The 18618-nt window shown below is 32.6% G+C and overlaps 1 protein-coding gene across 2 annotated transcripts; it reads left to right on the top strand.

Annotated features, from left to right (window-relative positions):
* The first annotated feature begins 5913 nt into the window (after positions 1 to 5913).
* Positions 5914 to 16798, top strand: LOC110615876 (protein GDAP2 homolog). 2 transcript variants are annotated; one of them, XM_021758059.2, is made up of 15 exons: positions 5914 to 6070; positions 6635 to 7100; positions 7808 to 7885; positions 9224 to 9279; positions 10140 to 10259; positions 10376 to 10446; positions 11420 to 11513; positions 11694 to 11897; positions 14332 to 14583; positions 15021 to 15129; positions 15228 to 15295; positions 15939 to 16008; positions 16098 to 16172; positions 16260 to 16351; positions 16534 to 16798. In XM_021758059.2, exons 2-15 carry the CDS (start codon positions 6780 to 6782, stop codon positions 16607 to 16609), a joined length of 1686 nt encoding a protein of 561 aa, XP_021613751.1. In that variant the 5' UTR covers positions 5914 to 6070; positions 6635 to 6779; the 3' UTR covers positions 16610 to 16798. The 2 variants fall into 2 exon arrangements, with proteins under 2 accessions (XP_021613751.1, XP_021613752.1); XM_021758060.2 differs by having other exon boundaries at positions 6064 to 6171.
* The last annotated feature ends 1820 nt before the right edge of the window (positions 16799 to 18618 follow it).

Below are 18618 nucleotides of genomic sequence, written 5' to 3'. Positions count from 1 at the left end.
GGGTTGAGGATGAAAATGATTCCTTCATAGCTGTGTTGTAAGGAATAGACATGGGCTGAAGCAAAGAAGGGCCCAAGGATTGGTCAATAAAAGCCACTGTTTTTTGTTGGACTTCTCGAGTATGAGTAGTGCGCTGAGCCAAGCTTTTGCAATCATTGTTGAAAAGTTGGGCTGAAGATAGAGACAACCCATTAGAGCATAATAGATGATAGGCTGGGCTCTCAGAGACTGTGTTCTCTAGGTCTGTAAAACCCTTTTCCCCTTTTTCATCTATGTAAGTACTCTTAAAGGTCTCTTTCTTTTCAAAAGATTTTTTCATCTATGTAAATCTTTAATGACCGTAAAATCTTTTGAAATCCAAACTAATTTTACAACAATCCCCCACATATTTCAAAAGATTTTTTATTGCTAGATTTAAAAATTTAGTGTATATGTTTCGAATCTAGTGTCTTTTAGACTATGAACCAGACCTAGATTAATAAGACTTAACATACAGAGTAATTGGTGAAACTTTTGTTTCTATGAACCAAAACTCATGTTTGTATGCTAATATCTCATCAATCTCATAACACTCTATAGATCTTGTTGTCAACGTTGTTTTGTGCTAATAGGCCATGCGCGCGCCTGGTAGTTCATAAGTGCTCTAGAGATTATGCCACAATCTCATAGAAGCAGTCCTACTCCACACTTATATAGGTAATATCATCAAGTGTATACTGCAATTTATACACCACCCATAAGGGATATAAATATCATTAAGAGTTTTCATCTCATCCTCTCATTAATGCAGTATAGCACTTTTTACACCATAGGAAGGGACAACAATAAACAGTGCTAGCAGAACTAACAAGTGACTTGTTATTACCCATATGAACCTTTTTCATAGGACCTCCAATCACAAATGTTGGGTTTCCATCACTGTTAATTTCAAATTGACTCAAGTCTCATTCCCCTTGATGTTTCATCTATTAGTTTTCTCCCTAAAGGTTTAGTCAAAGGATTGGCCAAATTCACTTCTGACTTCACATAATCAATGGAAATAGACGGATATGTCTATTTTTATCATTGAAAGTTTTATTCTTTGCAATGATTATTCCCGCTTGGCAATTACAATGCATTTTTACTAAGAAGTTTCTTAGCCACTCAGCTTCAATTCCAACCAATTCCAGAGCAATAAACTCTGACTCCATAGTAGATTTAGTAATGATGTTTTGTTTGATTGATTTCTATGTAATTGCACCACCTCCTAGAGTGAATACATAACCACTGGTGAATTTTATCTCATCTGAATCTGAAATCCAGTTAGCATCACTGTATCCTTCTAATACAGCGGGAAATCCACTATATAAGATATCATAGTTCATGGTACCTCTTAAATATTTCATTAGTCTAACTAATGCAGCCCAATGATCAGCATAACCTATAAGCATGCAATCAGAAGTTTTTGAACCTATTTTTCATTTCTTAGGATCAAGAAGCATTACTTTAGCAAGACACCCCTACACTTTTAAATATTTTAAATTAGGTGTATAATCTTTCCAAAATTCATAGAGTGTTTTATCAGTTTTCTTATAGGTTATCCTATTTTGTAAATGACAAGCAAATAATAAAGTTTTCCCCCAAAGGTTATTAGGTGAAGAGAAACTTATTAATAAAGCATTCATCATTTCTTTTAATGTTCTATTTTTTCTTTCCGCTACTCCATTAAATTCAGGTGAATAAGGTGGAGTAAATTCATGAATCATTCCTTTTTTTTCACAAAAGTCATTAAATGAGATATATTCTCCATCTCTATCTGATCTATCCTTTTTATTTTCCTATTTAATTGATTTTCTACTTTAGTGTTATATAATTGAAACATATCAAATGCTTCATTTTTGTTTCTAAATAAATATACTTTAGTATATCTAGAATAGTCATCACTAAAAATTACATAATATTTCTTTTTTTTACCATATCTAGTCATAGTTTATTTTAAATCTCCTAAGTCTGTGTGTATTAAACTAAGTAATTCAGATTCTCTATATGTAGTTGAACATGATTTTTTTTGTTAACTTAGATTCTACACAAATTTCACATTTATTTAAACATGTATTACCAGTGCCACATATTATACCAAGATATTATTTTTTTTATTTTTTTTAATATAAGACGCACTAACATGTCCTAATCTAGCATGCCATAAATCAAAGTATCAAGCAAGTAAGCAGAAGAAGATGCATTTCCATTTGTTATTGCAGAAATATTAAGAACAAAGAGTCCCTGATTACAATAATATTTTCCAATAAAAATGTCATTTTTAGTCGGTATAATTTTGTCTGACTCAAAAGACACCTTAATTTAAGCATTTCTCAATAAAGCTATAGAAATTAAATTAGCTCTTATATTAGGTACATGAAGTACTTCATTAAGTATCAAGGTCTTGCCAGCTGTAATTTTGAGAAGAACTTTCCCTTTACCAAGAACATTTATAGTCCTAGAATCACCCAAATATACATATTCTTCTCCTTCCCCCACTGTAGTGTAAGAGGTAAATGCATTTCTGTTTGCATAGATATGCCTAGTAACACCAGAGTCTACTACCCATTCTTGCACATTAGCTACAAGAAAAGTTTAAGAAATGACCGCAACAATAATGTCATCTCCTTTAACTAAATTCACTTTTGGTTTAGGAGGATTGTCCTTTATCACTCTTTTCCTGCACTGAGGTGCATGATGACCCGGCTTACCACATACAAAATAATGTCATTTCTTTTTAAAAGTGTGATTATTAAACTTAGATTTGTAATCGGATTTCTTATTTCGTACATGTTATTTGATTTGTGCACTTTTTCTTGTACAAGATTTGCTCTTGTAGCCAGCATCCTCAGCAGTATATTTCAAGTTCATTGAATCCCATATTTCCTTGGCTTCCTTATAGGAACAGTAGATATCAAATAGATCGTTAGAAAGAATACTGATAATTGTATGTCTACATACCTTATTAGAATATCCTCAGATTTCATGCAATTTTGGATCAACAGCAGGTACAGGTCTTGATTCTGTGATTGCTCAATCTTCGAGATGTTAGGAAAAAGTTTAGCGTATGGAACAGCAGGCAGAAGAAACCCACCGTTTGCAGAAGCAGAGACAGTGATAATGTCATTGGAAGTAGACAGTGCAGAAGCAAAGACAGTGACAACCTTTGATTCCATTTGTGTAAAGATAAATCCTTAAGATTGTTGGAAAAACATGATAAAATAATGAAACCTGAGTCGTGTTGAACACTTTTCTTAAGGATTTATTTTGTAATCTCCAAGGATTAAACAAATTTTTCTGAAATTTAATTTCCAAGATCAGGACAACAAGAATTTATCTATAATTTATAACCCAGCAGAAAATATAAAGGAAAGAAAGAATAAAGTAGAAAAATGAGAGACGTTATCTTTGTAAAAATGGAGGCTATTTATAGTGAAAAACAATCGTTATAAGCGGTTATAAAAATTTTGAGATAATATAATAAAATCATAAAAGTCAGATTTAATATTATATTTAAATCTCATAAATAAAATCATTTAATAACTATAAAATTTTTAACGACTATAAAATCATTTAATGACCATAAAATTTTCAACGACCATAAAATCTTTAATGAATATAAAATTTTTTGAAATCTAAACTAATTTTACAATATTAAGTAGTTAGTAAATACAACCAACCAAACAAGACTTATTTTAACACTTCTAAAAAGTTCTTATTTCCTTAGCTAAGTTTTTTTAAAACAAATAAAACCTCCATTTTATAATGATCTTATTAAGGAGTTATTCTCGATTGCTAATCTAATTAGGGAAAGATTTTAAATAACCTTTTTAGCCTCCGATTATTTTATAAAAATAAATTATACTCTCTCTGTTTTATAATTTTTGTTAATATTTTTTTTAATTATTTTAAAATTATTGTTATTTTTTTATACTATAGTAACATATAAATTAACTATTATAATTTTATTTAATTTTATCTTATTTTTAAAAAAACTTAACTTTCATATTAATTAGAAAAATATTTTTTATTAATAATTTTTTAAATGGTCAACATCTAAAAATTATGGAAATTGTTTTCTGAAAATTATTTGTAGCTAATCAGATCTTGGATCAACTTGCCTGTTGCTGAAGCTCCAAGACTTAGAAGCTAGAAAACATGGCATGTTCCAGCGAAAATGAAGATAAAAAATGCATCTCAACTTGCACACTGATTAGAGTGAGCATGGGCGGATTTATTTAGAGCAGTGGGGGCAAACCTCTTTTCTTTTTCTTTTTCTTTTTTTCTTTTTTTTTTTTTAATTTTTTACCAAAAGGCCAAATAGAGCAAGTTGAAAATACTTTAATATATAATTAAAATATTTTAAAATTGCCTTCACTAAATTTATCAAATTTTGTTTCATAATTTATTAAATTCATTAATTTTTCTCTTTAATTTATTTAACATTTTAAATTATTTATTCATTGAATCAAATATTATGGACTAAATCAACTATTTATGAAATATGAAGGTTTCAAATTTTAATTACAGCATAATTCAAGTGCTAATAAATAAATTGTCCAAAATTTTTCATAAAAATATCAAATATCACAATTTTTCTAATATCACAATTTATCCCATAAAACCTTTTTTTTTTTAATTATCAAAGTTCTCCAGTAAAACTAGGGATGTAAACGGGTAGGGTACCCGCAAAATTGAGAGTACCCAAACCCGAACCCGATTATATATACAATTCCCGAACCCGTCCCAAACCCGTTTAATATTTTAATTTTACTATTCGAACACGTCCCAAACCCGTTTAACAATACCCGCACAATATTCGAACCCGATACAAACCAGCAATTCAACAACTCAGCAAATAATTTTTTTAATTCAATTCAATGACAAAACCAAATAAACTATCTAACAGTTGCACAACCCAGTAGGAGGAGAAATGTTCAATGACAAGAACCAGCAACTCAGCAACCCAGCAAATAATGATTTATAATCAAATAATTAGATTAATTGTCTATAAATTTTAAAAATCAAAAGTATTACATTAATCAAATAGCAAATAATTAGATTTTTTAACATATCCAAATAATCAGATTAATAGTTCATAAATTATAAAATTCTTTAAGAACATACACATAAAAGATCTTGAAACCTGAAGAGAGTTCTAGTCAAAGCAGATGTCGCCGATTGAGGAGAGAAGGGTTGTCTCTAGCGTCAGTGAAGTGCGGGGGAGAGAAGCTTAAATCGAAAAGAGTAGATTTCACCCGACTGGGAAGAGAGAAGGAGATATCGCCGATACCGATCGGGCAGAGGGAAGAGTTGTCTTCAACTGGGAAGTCGGAGATGTCGCCGGTGGAAAGAGAGAAGGAGATATTGCTGACGGGGGAGAAAGAAGATTTATCGTCGACTGGGGAGAGAAAGGAGACGTCGCCGGTGACGACTAGGCTGCCGGTAGTCGTCAGTGAAGTGGAGGAGAGGCGTGATTGAGAACTATGGGAAGGGAAGCGAGGGAGAGAGAGAGACGTAGACGAAGAGAGGAAAGAGTAAAATGAAAAAATAAATTAGGGATTAGGGTTAGTTTTGTTAGTATAGTTAATCGGGTTCGGGTAACGGGTATCCGATCACCTAATCCCGAACCCTATCCGAATCTGAGACGGGTAAAATTTTTCAAACCCGAATTCGTCCAAATCCGTTTTGTAAAAATCTAAATCCGTCCTAATAGGGTTTGGATGGATCGGGTACCCGTGAAAACCCGCCCGCCTCCATCCCTACGTAAAACTTGAAACATTATTGAAAGGACAAAAAAGTTGAGGTCTTAAATGGAATAAATAGATATATGAGGGCTGGTTTTGATATTTTCATTTTATCGGCGCAGAAAAGGACAAGGAAGTAAAATTTCTTTCAACAGGAAATGCAGTTCTGGCCAAATGACTATTTGCTTAGTGAATTGCAAGCTCGTCGAGCCCACTGCCCAGCCTGCGATGAAACTTCGCATCATCCGCATCATAAAATAATTAAATAATCCATTTTTCAATAATTCTACTCCCGCAAATTTCAGGTACGTTCCTCTACCCTCAGATTTATTTGGTTCGTCGAATATCCTTTCTCGTCCACTCAATTCTTCGTTCTTCATTCTTCTCGCGAATTTTCGTTATTAGGGTATGAAGGCACATAATTTTTTTCTGTGCTTGCTTGACGAGAATAAGCTGAGATTAATAAAGGGAAATTAAGATTTGATTTACCTTGTTTTTTTTTTTTAATTTTTATATCTGGCTTAATTGACAGTGGAATCAATTTAGAAGTGAGGGTTTTTGTGTGTTGTTACCATTTGAATATAATTGGAATGAAACTCTTGCTTGTTTTGAAATTTTTGCAGTGGATTCTTTTCAAATAGCTGATGATGATTAAAAAATTTGAGTAATGCTTCCTTATGTATTTGGTGCAAACGTTCTATTTGAAATGATAAGGAATGTAGTAAATAAGAACGAAACGGAATCGTGTGTTTGTTGAGTGATCGGCGGTGATTATGTATGCAGGACACTGCCGTTGGTCATTGTTTTTTTTAATGGGGCATGTGTAATGCTGATTTTGAGTTTGATTTAGGTTTTGTTTTCTTTATCAGGGAATTCCTTGATTAGTGTGCTTCTGCATTCCTTATTCAAGTGGGTGGTGGCTGACTCTTTGATTGTAAAGGGGTTGTACCTAAGCAGTGCGTGCTTAAGCTGTCCAACAACTAGAAACCGAGATTGTTATCGGGAGTTCCAAATATGTACTGGAGTGGGGCTACAGCTACCACAGTTCGGGGTGGATCACCCACTGATAGTGGGGATTCTGTTGTGACTTTGGACCAAGTTCCTCGATGGAGTGATGCAGAGAGTAGATTATCACTTGGTTATGACAATGATGACCCTTCATTTTCCAATTCATATTTCCCTGATCCTTTAACGTCTCCTACTGATGGAGAAGGTAGTGGAAATGGGATGGTATCAAGGTTTCCTGTTGATCCCGAAATCAACTCAAAGATATATCTATGGAGGGGAAATCCATGGAATCTTGAGGTTGATGCTGTTGTGAACTCTACAAATGAGGTGAGTTTAAAGCACTTACCTTTTATTGGATTGCTAATGCAATGCTCACTTTGGAAATAGATAATTATTGAATTTACACTTATACACCAATGTGACATGTGGACATGTATCTATGTGTTGATTAAAAAAAACTGTTATCCACTTTTGCAACTAGAGTGAAGTACCATGTGATGGTTGAGCTTTTGTTTCATGAACTGGGTTATAATTATTTAAAGGGCTTCCATAAGAATAATCTAAAATTTAGAACCTGAAGTTTGAATACTTTTATTCTATGCTACACATGGGTTGCCGGCTTGTGTTCGGACTTCTAAAGTATGTGGATTTTCTCCCTTTGGATTGCAACCCATGCTTGAAACTTAAGTATTGATTTGTTTTGTACCGTGTGGATGCACCTGATTATTTGTGATAATTATTTTGCTGCTGGTTGGAATGGACTATTGGAAATCTGATCATAGTTTTTGCAAGTTTTAGAAAATCGTTTCACTCGACTAAGCCCTTAGATTATCTTGGTGCATCCATCGCTAATATATTCATTCTAGCATGAAGATCCTCAGTAAATAACATGCTGAAGCCTTTTAAACCCCTTTTTTAGTCCTAAAGAAAAGTCAATTTGTGGAAATTGATTTTCCGTTGAAATGCCATGAATAAGAGGAATTGTCAATTCATCTATATGAAATCTAAGACGTTTTTAAATTGGTGGCTCGCAGAACATGGATGAAGCACACAGCAGTCCTGGTCTGCATGCAGCAGCTGGACCTGGCCTTGCGGAGGAATGTGCTACACTGGTATGCTATTGGTTATTTTCTGGCTGTTATCTTATTTTTTGTATTTGAAATTCAAGATGTATGAGGTGTGGTCTTTAGGCATTAGTTACAGACATTTTTCTGATCTCTCGCATCATTTGTATAGAATCTTGGGTAAACTATCATTTTTAGCCAAATCTTTATGTGGTTTTTCAATGTTAGCCATTTCCTTTTTTTTTTTTTTGACAATTTTAAATAAATTAGAAAGGTTAACAATTTTAGCCAGGGGTCAGTTGGCTGGTAGAATATGCTTACTTGGCATGCTGAGTCAGCAAAGAAAATAATACTTTAATGTGTGTCCCACCTGTTATAATATTATAAATTATATGTTTTAGCTTTTACACAAATTGTTAATTTTAGCCAAGAGTTTAAAAATGGTGTAACAGGAAGTAACATGACTGTTCAATTACCATAGGAATTAAACTTTTAATGCAGAATCCACTTGTATTAGCTGTCTATCAGGTAAAAGTTATATTTTTTAATGTTGCACCATCTGGATATGGTTTGATATGACAATTTACACTAATCTTACATCAAGAAATAGGACAGAGATATTTTATTACCATATTAAAATTTAAATCTAGACTAAAATTGACACAATCTTACATATTTACAAGCCTTTTTTTTTTAAATTAGCTACTTACAGATATTAGAAACATGTCTACTGTTACGAATTATTTTAGCCAAATGGTAATTGTTATCCTATTTTTACCCATTATTAAGCTAGCTATGCTTAATTTGTAAACAAGTGCCTATCACTTTTAGGCTAGGTTGATGTCAATTTTTTATAATGTAGTCCCATCTAGAAATGATTTAATTGAACTATTTTTTTTTTAATAAATTATTGCATAAACATGGTTTGATTCAGGTGAATATGGAAATTTTAGTTAAAACTGAAAACACAATTAGCTAAAATTGTGAAATTGTGTAAAAGATTGGCTAAAATATATAGTTTACCATTAGTAAAGTAGGTCCTAGAATTTTTAAATTATATTTTTGCTGACTGGATATGCCACATGCATATTTTCAGTCCCCAACTGACCCCTGGCTAAAATTGTTAATAACCTTTTAAATTTGACTAAAATTGTCAAAAAAAAAAAAAGCTAAAATTGAAATACCACGTGAAGGTTTGCCTAGAAATGAAAGTTTACCCTAGAATTTTTATTATAAAAGGGAGATGATAGGCCCGTTTTAAGATGAAGCAAGATATGCCCTATGCTTTTGTGGTTGGTAGAGAGAACTTGTTTAGTTAGTAGGGTATTTTGTGGTGGTATACTAGTCAAGAATGGGATGGATTGATTTGCAATTGTTTTCTGACAGGGTGGATGTCGAACAGGGATGGCAAAAGTTACTAATGCATATGACCTGCCTGCTAGGTGCGTATGTAGGTGCATATATAGATGTTCTCTACGAAGCATTAATTATGACCAGTAATTTATACCCTGTAACTTCTCCCATCTCCTTGATATCTCATAGACATTGATTATGTATGTCTCATTTTGTATGCTAGTACTTGTATTTTAGAACAATTTAGCATACTCTTTCTTTGTTATGTAGTATTTTAGCTCTACTAGGGTGGTGGAATTGTTTTTTATTAACCAATGTGCATTATTCACTGAATTGGATAATCAAGAGCTATATCAGAAGGCCGTTACTGTCCAAGCATATGAAAGAACATCTGATTTTCTTAATTGCTTATTAAGATTGATGAAGACAAAGTCTTTCAGCTTTAGATATATGGGTCCCTTGATATTGTCTCAGCCTAGGACCTGCCACAAAGTGAGAGAAACAGGTCAGAGGTGCAACCGGAGTCCCTAGTGAGGACACTCCTCAAGTTAAAGAGAGATGAATAAGCTATTTAATGACTAATACAAAATACAAATATAATGAGAGAGGAAACCACTCACGCCCTCTTTTTTTTTCCGTATTGGTGGGGTTATATATTGAGGTACTATGCATGGGAGCATATTCTGTTGATATGGGTATATTCTTTTGGGTAATTGATTTATCTTGTGTCAAAGATGATGATCTCAGGTTACATTATCCATCTGCAGTTAATGATTTGGCATTCTATCATAGCTTAAATTGTGTATACCTTGGATGTGTGCTATTTAGTATAATTTGTTTAGAAGTATTCATTACATGACACTGATTTTCTTTCTTTTGTAATAGAGGCGAGGCTAGTATTTTCTTTCTTTCCGAATAGGGGCTAATTTTTTCTCCAACATCTTTTCAGGAGAGTTATACACACAGTTGGACCTAAATATGCAGTGAAATATCATACTGCTGCAGAGAATGCTCTGAGTCACTGCTATAGGTCTTGCCTCGAGCTTCTCATTGAAAATGGTCTTCAGAGGTGGTTTGATAGCAGATGCTACACTATTTCTTTCACATATTTTGTCTTTTTGTTGCGCTTGCCCTTTATTTTTGTAGAATATGGAGTTAATTTCCTCTTGAATATAAATCTTGCAGCATCGGAATGGGATGTATATATACAGAGGCTAAAAATTATCCTCGTGAACCAGCTGCACATGTGGCTATAAGTGAGATTTTTTCTCAACTCCCACCCCCATGTTACAGTTCTTTGTTTAGCTTTCTTGATTAATTTCAAAATTACTTTACTTTTTATTCGAATTGTATGATTCAAGTTGATTCATCATCCTAGATCTAAAACCTACAGGTTGAACCACAAAAAAACAAGAATTAAGTGAATTGGTTTTTAATCTGATGAATCAATTAATTCTGTTAGTTCTTCCCTTGTCAAGCAAACCCAAATGCTCATAAGAGCCAATGGGTTGAAAACTGTTAGCTTGTTCTTTTCAAGTTCTACTATGAAAATAAAAAGGTCTCCTCTTAAGTGACCTGAGCTGTATTTATTTCATTTTTTTTTAAAAAGACTTCTCAGTGTATTGAAAATGAAGGCTTAATGAAACTTGGAGTTCAAATATAGAATACAGGTTTTTAATCTTTTTTGCATATGGTTACATGATATGCATATGGTTACCAAAATAATATAAGATGCACCTTTCAATGCTTCTTAATTTATCTTTGCACTTCATATTTTAGAGTTGGTTATGATGAACACACATTTCTTGCTTTAAAGGCAAATACCTTTCCATTTGGCCACGGATCACTCATATTTGTCAAGTTTGATACATTTATTTGTTTTACATGGATAAGTTTTGCTTTTTGTTTATTTTGAGAATTATACCAAATTTTTATTTACAAAATGAGGATTTTTTATCCTTGATTTTGGTAACTATGATTTTTTACATGTTATGTATTCTGCAATATGCCAAGGGAATAGTTTCCATATTCAGAAGTTAATTGCCCATCCATTTTTAATTACAAGAGAAACTAACGTTTTTCTGGATGAAATTAGCAATAATATGCAACTAATGTATCTGCTGATTTCATCTTGCAAATGCGTGTATTTATCATAATGGGTGTGTTGAAGCCTGTATGCATTAAGTCATACTCAGCTGTCAGCTTGATCTGTCACTTTATTTTGTTCAGGGACAGTACGCCGTTTTCTTGAGAAGCAGAAAGATAAAATAAAAGCTGTTGTTTTTTGTACAACCACAACAACTGATACTGAAATATATAAGAGGTATTTCTATAGTGGTGTTCCTTTCTATTGCCTTTCAGATGCAAAATGGGTCACTCTTTAAATAAATTAATATGATGCCTTAATGTGGCATGTGAGATTTGTTGCCTTTGAAATTACCTACAGTTTTAATACATCATCTACAGTTTTAGTCATTTTCCCATCTAATAATTTACAATGCAGATTGCTACCGCTATACTTTCCTCGAGACAAACATGAAGAGGAGGTGGCAATTTCAAAGCTTCCTGCTGATGTTGGGGATGAAAATGGTGAGACAATAATAGATGAACGTAAAATCAGAATAAAGCCTTTGCCCAAGAAAACTGCTCCCAAACCTCCCCAAGACGAAGTAGACCTTCCTGTCAGTGACGTTGGCTTGGTACAAAGGTTAGTTGACATAATGATGATGCAAAATATGCAATACATCTACAACTCTGTTGAGTACTACTTTTGTCGTATTTGTTACCCTTTGGAATTAAGTTTGCTTCATTTTATTTCTTGTTACCTTCTATATTTCATTTTATCTCTCTTTTGAATGAATGAATATCTTCATTCTATTGTCTTGACTGCATAGGTGATATATGTGATTCTGATCTTATAGTTTTGGTGTTCTGAGAAACTGATTACAAGAAACAACCTGAAATTTGATCTTACACTGCCTAAAATGAGGTTTAACTGAATCTTGCTGTGGTTTCAAATCGCACTGCGTTCACGGTCGCAGGCAATGGAAATAGGCATGTAAAAATCATAACATAAGGGTAACGGTCTGTCGTGGCACAAATTTTTTTGAAAAATTTGCAAAGTTCATGAAACTAGAAGATATTTGATTAAAAGTAAATTATATAACAGTTTTGTGTTTATTTGATATATTTCTACTTGTTATTAAGTTATACAACTTAACAATAAGCATAATTACAACTTAATTTTGTATTTATTTGATATATTTCTACTTGTTATTAAGTTATATAACTTAACAATAAATATAAATATATCAAATAATAAGTATGAATATAACAAATAAACACTTAAAAGATAGTGAAGTTTGAGAAATTTGAGAGAGTTGAGAAGAAGTTGATCAATATCAGTAAATATAGGCTGCTGTGAAAGAACTTGACAGAAATATGAATGTTTTTTAAGTTTTTTGCTTTGGAATATGAATATGAATGAAGGCTGCTGTTGAAGAACCCTCCAATAATTCATATTCGTGTGACTAAGGCTGTTGGTGAAGGAAAAAAAAGCTGATATGAAGATTCCTGCTGTGAAAAGAAAAGTAACGGCCGTTATTTCACGGCCTGTAACGGCTGTTTCTATTACATAACGGTCGTAACGGCCGTTACAGCAACAAAATTTTATCACTTTATTTCAAGGCCGTAACAGCCACAGGCTCCTTCTAAACCTGTAAATAACGGCCATTACGATATGTAATGGCCGTTATTTAAAACCATGTTGCTGCCCTTGGCTTTCCTTGTGATACTTGGTGCTCTTTTACTTCTTGATGGTTGGGTGCTGTGCATAGTCTTAAATTGCGGCTATAGGCCTGTAATTGTGATAATGTAAAGTTAACTTTCTAGGCATTATACAATTTTTTTGTAAAGATTTGCAGAGCAACTACAATACGACTATATAATATGCATAAATACCACATAATAAGCATAAGATATTCAACTAAAATACATCAAATAGTGAAAAGAATAAGCTAGAAACAGAAAATAAGACACCTTTTGTCAAGAACTAACTGTGGTAAATAGACCTATGATCTAAGCTTAAATTGAGAGATTTGTAGAAAGGAGAAATTTGAGACTTTTTGAGAGAAAGTGATAGAAACAGTAGGTGTCAAAGAGTGGAACATGCAAAGAATGAAAAGAAATGAAGAAAAACACTTTCTGCATGTGATTTGTAGCAGCATTATTGACGGTAACAGCTGTTACCGTTAAGTACAGTAAATAACAGCTGTTAATATTGACCCATACAACTGAAGAATACCTGTAAACAATGGGGTCACAGCTAATGGAGCCTTTAAAAACTTATAGTGACTGTAACACTATTTATAACCGTGGTGCTCTGTGACTAGAATTTTTGTAGTACATGTCATTTTAAAGCCAAAAGCAGAGCAAAATGTATTTCCCAGTTTGGGTGTTCAACTAGAAAAGATAATAGCTTAGGAGTCATAAAAAATGAATGGTAGATTTGAGGGATGCATCATATGCATATGAATAAGAAGAGAAATTTCAGGTCTATTCCCTCCGTTTTTTGGATTTTATTGAGCTAATGGAATGAAAGGATATTTTGAGGGAGATAGTCCTCTTTTTTTTCCCCTTAGTCCTCTCTCTCTCTCTCTCTCTCTCTCTTCTTCTTTTTCTTCTTCTTCTTCCCCTTACTCCTCTCTTTTTGGTGTAGTGAGCACCAATTTCTGGATATTCATGATATTTTGACTACATTTTTTGTATTGTAAATAAATTTCCTCTTGCCTGAGGATTTGCTATGCTTCCATGCCTTGTAAAAATCTTATCTTTGCTTACAGAGAGGGGTTGGCTGGGGGAATTTTGTTTCATAAGAATGACATGTTGAATAATGCTACCTGTGCAGTGCCTGTGGCATAATCTTATAGATGTCATGCTTGTGCTTACAAAAACAACAACAACTACAACTAAGCCTTAATCTCAAACTAGTTGAAGTTGTGTTTGTGAATAACATCTATCAATATGCAAGTCAATTTACATTTTTTATTTTTTATTTTTCAATTGTACATATATTCAATTTATGAATCATGGCACCACTATATTCGTCTGAAGACCTAAGTGGGTGAGTGTTATCCTTGCAGAAATTCTTCGTACTTGGACTCATATTTGGATCCAGCTTTCATGTCATTAATTAAGGATCCAGATCAGAGGCGCAAGGAGCAATGGGAAAAAACTGCTCAAGCCCAGAGTGGATGGAATTGTGCTAAAATGCTTGGATTTGGTGATCTTGGTGGTCCTCCTCTTTCTATTGCTGAAGAATATTCTCTTCACTCTAGATACCTTGCTAAAGCAAATTCTCTAAATCTTTCTGAAATTGCAGAGATGAAAATTGTGTAAGCATATGCACCTCTTCCTTTCTTGTGGGCTTGCTTAAGATCTCAAATTATTTTTATCTATTATGGAGAATTCCGCTTTTTTGCCCCCTTAATTTATAAGTTGATTTTCCTTGGAGGCAACTGGTGGCAGTGAATTGTATTATTGACCTTGTTTTTTGAACTCTTTATTACAATTTTTTTGAACTCTTTATTACAATTTTGGCATGCTCAACTATTTTGCCTTTAATATTTGTTTGGGGCAACTGGTATACATTAATTATTGGCATTGAATTGTATTCTTGACCCACGTTTTTTAAACTCTCCAGTACAGTTTTGACATGCTCAACTATTATTTTTAGGTTTCTAACCTCCTGTAGAAGTCTCATTTCTTTGTATTACAAGAGTTGTATATTTCATGTTGTATAGCTCTGTTAGGCCTTTCTTTTCTATTTCAGTTATCGTGGTGGGGTAGACAGTGAGGGCCGTCCTGTAATGGTTGTTGTGGGAGCACATTTTTTGCTGCGATGTCTTGATCTGGAGAGATTTGTGCTTTATGTGGTGAAGGTAGTTAGATTACTGCTTACTGCATTTTCCTCTCTTTTAATTATCAACAATTGGTTACTAGTATGTACTAATATTATGTCTCCTTTGCTAAATATTAGGAATTTGAGCCCATAATACAGAAGCCTTACACAATTGTATATTTCCACTCTGCAGCATCTTTGCAGCTGTAAGTGTTGTTGTAAAATTCACTTGGAAAGAGTTGACAAATTGTGTCTAAAATTTTATATGTGTGGTGGATAATTTACATCTCACTAGTTCTTTGCAATTTTTGCATGATGAAACCAGTACATGAATGTGAAATTTCTGGCCCCATGGATAAAATCTTCCTTGTTTAATAACAAGAAACAGGGAAGAGGGAGTTAATTGATTTCATTAAGTTGACTGTAATAAGAATGCGTTTATAAAATTTTTCAAGCCTTCTTATTGTTCAAAGTCCTCAATTTCTTTAATTTTGCCATCTTGTGGGATTTGCCAATCAAGTTTCTAGTTGCGAGCAGTGGTATGTGAATTCTTTGTCAATCAAATGTCTATATATGCATTTTGAACAAAAATGTTGCTGACTGTAATCATTATTATTTCATAAGCAACTTCTATTTTTGGTAGTATGGAAGTAATATTACTACCCGGCTAGTAATTTGATAGTTGGGTACCTTCCCTTCTCCTCCTCCTCCTCCCTTTTCTATTGAACTAAAAATGAAAGCATTGTTTGTGAATCTGGCCAGGTGTATTATTATTACTACGTGAAATTCGTTTCCTGAAATTTACTGGCTTTCACTTTATATGTGCTTGTTTGTTTCTGTAATCAACAGTCAACCTGACTTGGGATGGATGAGAAGATTACAACAGATACTTGGTCGGAAACACCAGCGGAACCTGCATGTATGCGACATCACTTGCTTTGTCTAATTTGGAAATATCTGTTTGCCTTCTTAGTTTGATATCCCCTTAATAGCTAATACTCTTTGCAGGCAATTCATGTTCTTCATCCTACATTTCATCTGAAGGCTACAATTTTTGCTCTGCAGTTATTTGTTGATAGTGTGGTATGGGTATTATTATTTATTGTTATCTTCTGGATTAAATGTACACAACTATTTACCCCGATCAAAATCTTTTAAATTTTTCTCTAGACATGGAAGAAAGTGGTATACGCTGATCGGCTTGTACAGCTGTTCCGACATGTTCCTCGTGAGCAGTTGACCATCCCAGACTTCGTTTTCCAGTTGAGTTTTCTGTTTCTTTTACTACTCGGTGTTTACTTAACAAGTAATTAAATATAGGGCCTGTACTTGGCTTCTGCTCTTGGTCCTCGTGTTCTATATTCTCCATTGGCCAATGTTGATGGCTTAGGCAGTGAAAATAAAAAAACAAAATCTTGAAATTCTGTAGATGTGATTAACGCAGGCATGATTTAGAAGTAAATGGAGGAAAGGGTCTTATTGTGGACCCCAGAACAAAATACGTGTATCATCGACCATAGGGATCACGTGTACCGTTTGCTCCGCTGACTATGGAGGTGGCTGCTGCATTCGGCATCAGTAGTGTACAAATTGTATCTGATTTGTTTATTTTTTTTTTTTAAATATTGGTGTTGCGTTTGGTTTTAAAATGTACGAATACTTTTCCTTTTTCTCAAATTTTCTTATATATAATTTGATTTCTTGAGCCATGACGTTGGTTTCCGAAGATGAAAATAATGTTGGTGGTTCTTGTATTATTCTGATGTTTCTTAATAATACAATATGACCTTCAACGAAAAAGCTTCATGGATTCAAAGTACCCCCTATTATCTTCTTTTTTCAATTGTTTTGTTTTATTATTATTATTATTAAGTAGAAGAAAAAATTTTTTCTGAGTTATGGCAAATCTCATGCTGAAAGAAACCCAAGTTCATAATTGCTCAAGTTTCCTTCCAATTTGATGGCAAGATTGTAAGATGAGGTTGAGCGACTCTGTTGTGAAGTCTCACTGGAATACATAACTATGTTGATTGTCTTGTACAATTATTGTTTTTTGCAATAATTATTAATTTTCATGTTAGTTACAAGACAAAAATATTCTTAGGATGAAAACTATTTTTTATATAATTACTTGTTGTAACTAAGAAGAAGATCTGGCTTAGTGTGTATTTTGGTTCTTTCGGGAGGGTAATACTGATATATCAAGTACTTTGCTTCTAAATTATATTTATTTGCTCATATTTTCATCCTTATATTTTAAAAATTAAATTAATTTTTTAAATTTTAGTTTTGTTAAATGCTTTAGCCTTTTTGTTTATTTATAGTGGCTCTAATTATTAATTATCAATTGGTTGTATATATTTTTCAAAATAAATAAATATTAACAATAGCAAGGTAATTAGGAAAATTCATAATTTATTTAATATTTATCTTTTTTTTTATTGATGAAATATAACGAAATACAAAAAAAATTGTATAAGGGCGAAAACTAATAAAGACGAAAACTATTAGATGGATCTGATTATAAGTTAATTTTAAAATATAAATATATGAATTTTATTTTTTTTATGAGAATTTATTTATTTATATTTATAATTGACCTTATTCATAATAGATTGGTTTAGATAAGTGTTTTTTAAATTATTAATAATAGTATTATTAAAAATGTACACATGAATCAATCAGAAATAGAAGTGTAAAAGTGGACTTAATAGTTAATACCAGCGTATCATACCTTTGCACGTGTCAGTTGATGCAGCTAATCCACAGATTTATTTTGATTGTAGGGTTTGCCCTAAATTAGGTAACTGATACGTACTCAAGAAGTGGTCTCCTGGATTTAGCATACTTGTTATTCGACAGGATCCTATCCCAGAGAGTTGAAGCTCGGGAATTTTATGATTTGTGAATTTGGTGAGAGGAAGAAAATTTTAAGATGTAAAATATATATAATATAATGATTTTTATTATAATTATTAATGCAAATTTTATATGAATTCATCATCATTAATTATTAAATCTTTTATTTAAAAAAATTATTTTCACATTTTGATGTAAATCAAAATTAATATATATATATATATATATGGAGATTTACTATTTAGTCTATAGGTATTATTATTAACAAGTTAGTTACTGCATTTTTAGAAATCTATTAAAACGTATTTATCTTTTTTCTCTATCAACGAAATAGTTTTTTCGTTCTTTTTTTCATAAAAAATAGGTAAAGAATGAGAGAAAATTTTTAAAATCTAATTTTGCTCTCAAATAAAATCTCTTATTTAGTTCTTGGATATTTTTATTATTAACAAGTCAGTCCCTATATTTTAAGAAATCTATTAAAACGTTCTTATCCTTTCTCGTATCTATTAAAATGTCCTTATCATTTCTCGTATCTATTAAAACGTCTTTATCTTTTCTTTCCGTCAACGAAATAGTCCGTCAACGAAATAGTCCCTCCTCCTCCTCTTCCTCCTCCTCCTCAAAAAAGAAGAAAAAGATGATGATGATGAAGGAGAAGAAGAAGAAA

Source organism: Manihot esculenta, chromosome 5 (genome assembly GCF_001659605.2).
Source record: "Manihot esculenta cultivar AM560-2 chromosome 5, M.esculenta_v8, whole genome shotgun sequence".
Lineage (NCBI taxonomy): Eukaryota > Viridiplantae > Streptophyta > Magnoliopsida > Malpighiales > Euphorbiaceae > Manihot > Manihot esculenta.
Note: the sequence above shows the minus strand (reverse complement) of the source record. Positions and strands in the feature narration are given on the sequence as shown.